This window comes from Tachysurus fulvidraco, chromosome 14 (assembly GCF_022655615.1).
Source record: "Tachysurus fulvidraco isolate hzauxx_2018 chromosome 14, HZAU_PFXX_2.0, whole genome shotgun sequence".
Taxonomy (NCBI): Eukaryota; Metazoa; Chordata; class Actinopteri; order Siluriformes; family Bagridae; genus Tachysurus; species Tachysurus fulvidraco.
Window position 1 is genome coordinate 3,201,810 of NC_062531.1, and position 2,500 is coordinate 3,204,309.

The 2,500-nt window shown below is 41.4% G+C and overlaps 1 protein-coding gene across 4 annotated transcripts in view; it reads right to left on the reverse strand.

Moving 5' to 3' along the window:
- Positions 1 to 1,429: 1,429 nt before the first annotated feature.
- Positions 1,430 to 2,500, reverse strand: part of csnk1g2b (casein kinase 1, gamma 2b) — a 28,622-nt gene continuing 27,551 nt past the window's right edge. For all 4 annotated transcript variants that reach the window (XM_047823140.1, XM_047823141.1, XM_047823142.1 and 1 more), the window contains one exon: positions 1,430 to 2,500. This exon is cut by the window's right edge and continues 9 nt beyond it. In XM_047823140.1, coding sequence (XP_047679096.1) covers positions 2,455 to 2,500 — 46 coding nt within the window. In that variant the 3' untranslated portion in view covers positions 1,430 to 2,454.

The window sequence follows — 2,500 nt, forward strand, 5'->3', positions numbered from 1 at the left end:
GACACGTGCGCATCTCCAGTATTAATTGATGGGTTAAATCACAGATTTCTGTGCTCACGATAAGGCCATCCTTAAAAATATTCTTGTTTGACGTAACCCGACCGACCCTGTCAATTTAGGACCAACTCAAATTATTATATACATACATACATACATACATACACACACACACACAGTACAGACCAAAAGTTTGGACACACCGTCTCATTCAAAGAGAACATTTAGTTCACAACAAAAAAAGTGTGAAACAACTGAAAATATGTCATATTCTAGGTTCTTCAAAGTAGCCACCTTTTGCTTTGATTACTGCTTTGCACACTCTTGCCATTCTCTTGATGAGCTTCAAGAGGTCGTCACCTGAAATGGTCTTCCAACAGTCTTGAAGGAGTTCCCAGAGATGCTTAGCACTTGTTGGCCCTTTTGCCTTCACTCTGAGGTCCAGCTCACCCCAAACCATCTCGATCGGGTTCAGGTCCAGTGACTGTGGAGGCCAGGTCATCTGGTGCAGCACCTCATCACTCTCCTTCATGGTCAAATAGCCCTTACACAGTCTGGAGGTGTGTTTGGGGTCATTTTTTGTTATGTATATAATTCCACACGTGTTAATTCATAGTTTTGATGCCTTCAGTGTGAATCTACAATATTCATAGTCATGAAAATAAAGAAAACTCGTTGAATGAGGAGGTGTGTCCAAACTTTTGGTCTGTACTGTGTATATATGTGTGTGTGTGTGGTCTGTACTGTGTGTATATGTGTGTGTGTGTGTGTTGCCGGTTGTAAATTTGCCTTAAGACCGACTTTTTTACTCTTCAGTAAACAAAATGTTTGCATTCACCGTTCAAAGTCATACGGGTTCGTGCACCATAATACATCTAAAAAGGTCATTAAAACAGCTCGACACCGCTTTAACTTGGCACGAAGTTCTATAAAAACTGTCCAGCATCAAAATAAGGTTTGCGATGATGCGCCCGAAGGCACGGGTTGAAGACCCAGTCAGTGACGTCACGATATGCTAATTTGTTTAAAGTCATACCTACGTAATCACCGTCACCAAAATTGGATGGCCTGACATGTACGTAATCACTTTTTTTACATTGAAACTTGAAAATTTTATATATATATATATAAACCTACCTAGCGAACTTTTTTTTTTTTTTTTACTGTTACAGCAAACCAAAATATTTTTAAGGATGGCCTTACTGTATCAAAACTTTTCCAACTTTTCCAAAAGTAGTAAAACCATAAATAAATGATGAGCTGGAGTTTTCTTGGCCCCACCCCACCCCACCCACTGTGTGGATACCAGACAGGCCACGCCCACAAGAGCTAGTGTGAACGTTTTATACTCGATCCTGTCGGTGGAGAAAGAGAAAGGAATAAAAACAAACAGGAATAAGATTTCAGTACGATGCAGGACAGACACGCTTGCTTTAACTTTAAACATTTTACTTGGAAAGGCACAAACTATGATTTCCTGGTAAATAAATCTAATGTGAAACATAAAAGAGGAGGGCGTCCGTCTCGCCTGTGGATTCCGTCCCGTCGTCTTTGCGTGGGATTCATCCTAGGGCAGTCTCATAGATTTCTTTGTCTCTCTTGTCCTTTTTTTTTTTTCATCGTCTCTTTTTTTTGCCTTTCGAAAGTGCAATAATAAACCGAGAGCTTGGAATTGATTCATCTCCCCATGATCCACAGTACCTGAGACCAGTCACTGTGCTACACAGTCCACATCAAAAGAACAGAGAAAAACACACACACACACACGCGCACACACACGCGCGCGCACACACGAAAAAGCAATAAAAAAAAAATCCCAGGTCACTACAACATAAAACATGAAGGTTTCCTTTCAACCCAGTTATTCAGCTCCAAAAGCAGCCAAAGATTTTTAGATCAATACCAAAAAAAAAAAGCTTGAGATGAACCAAATCTTTCTTCCTTTGCAGGTTTTGCCCACCGATCTGAAACAAAAAAAAAAAACTCTACAGCTGTAGGAAAAAAAAAAAAAAAAGAAAAAAAAAAAGAATCCGATCCGTCAGCGTCCTCGGATCGACAAAATGTTCTGCATGGAATCTACAACGACAGCATCATGTTTTTAATTTCACGTCACGGTGCTCGTTCATCGTCATTAGTTTTTTTTATACGGTTCGTCATCACCCCGTAAGTGGGAGGATCTTTTTTCTTTACATCTTCTATTTTTAGCATCTCAAAAGGGAATAAAGAGTCTGTTGTGAAGTCAGCGACGTTCCTTTAGCGCTCCGACGGAAGAGCAGCGTCGGCGCGGGCTTCCGAGCGATAGACGCGGGGCGGAGAACGCGAGACAAGGAGAGTAAGTGGAGAAGCGAAAAAAGAAGGGAAGATTAAAAGAGGGAGGAAGGAGTAAGCGGTGTGTTCGCTTCCGTTTAAAACTCGACGGTGATCCGAGCGGCTCGGGTTCTCTTCTGAGAGCGATGTTCACTTGTGTCTCTGGAGGGTTTTCCTCTTTCTCCGTTTGAAGAAA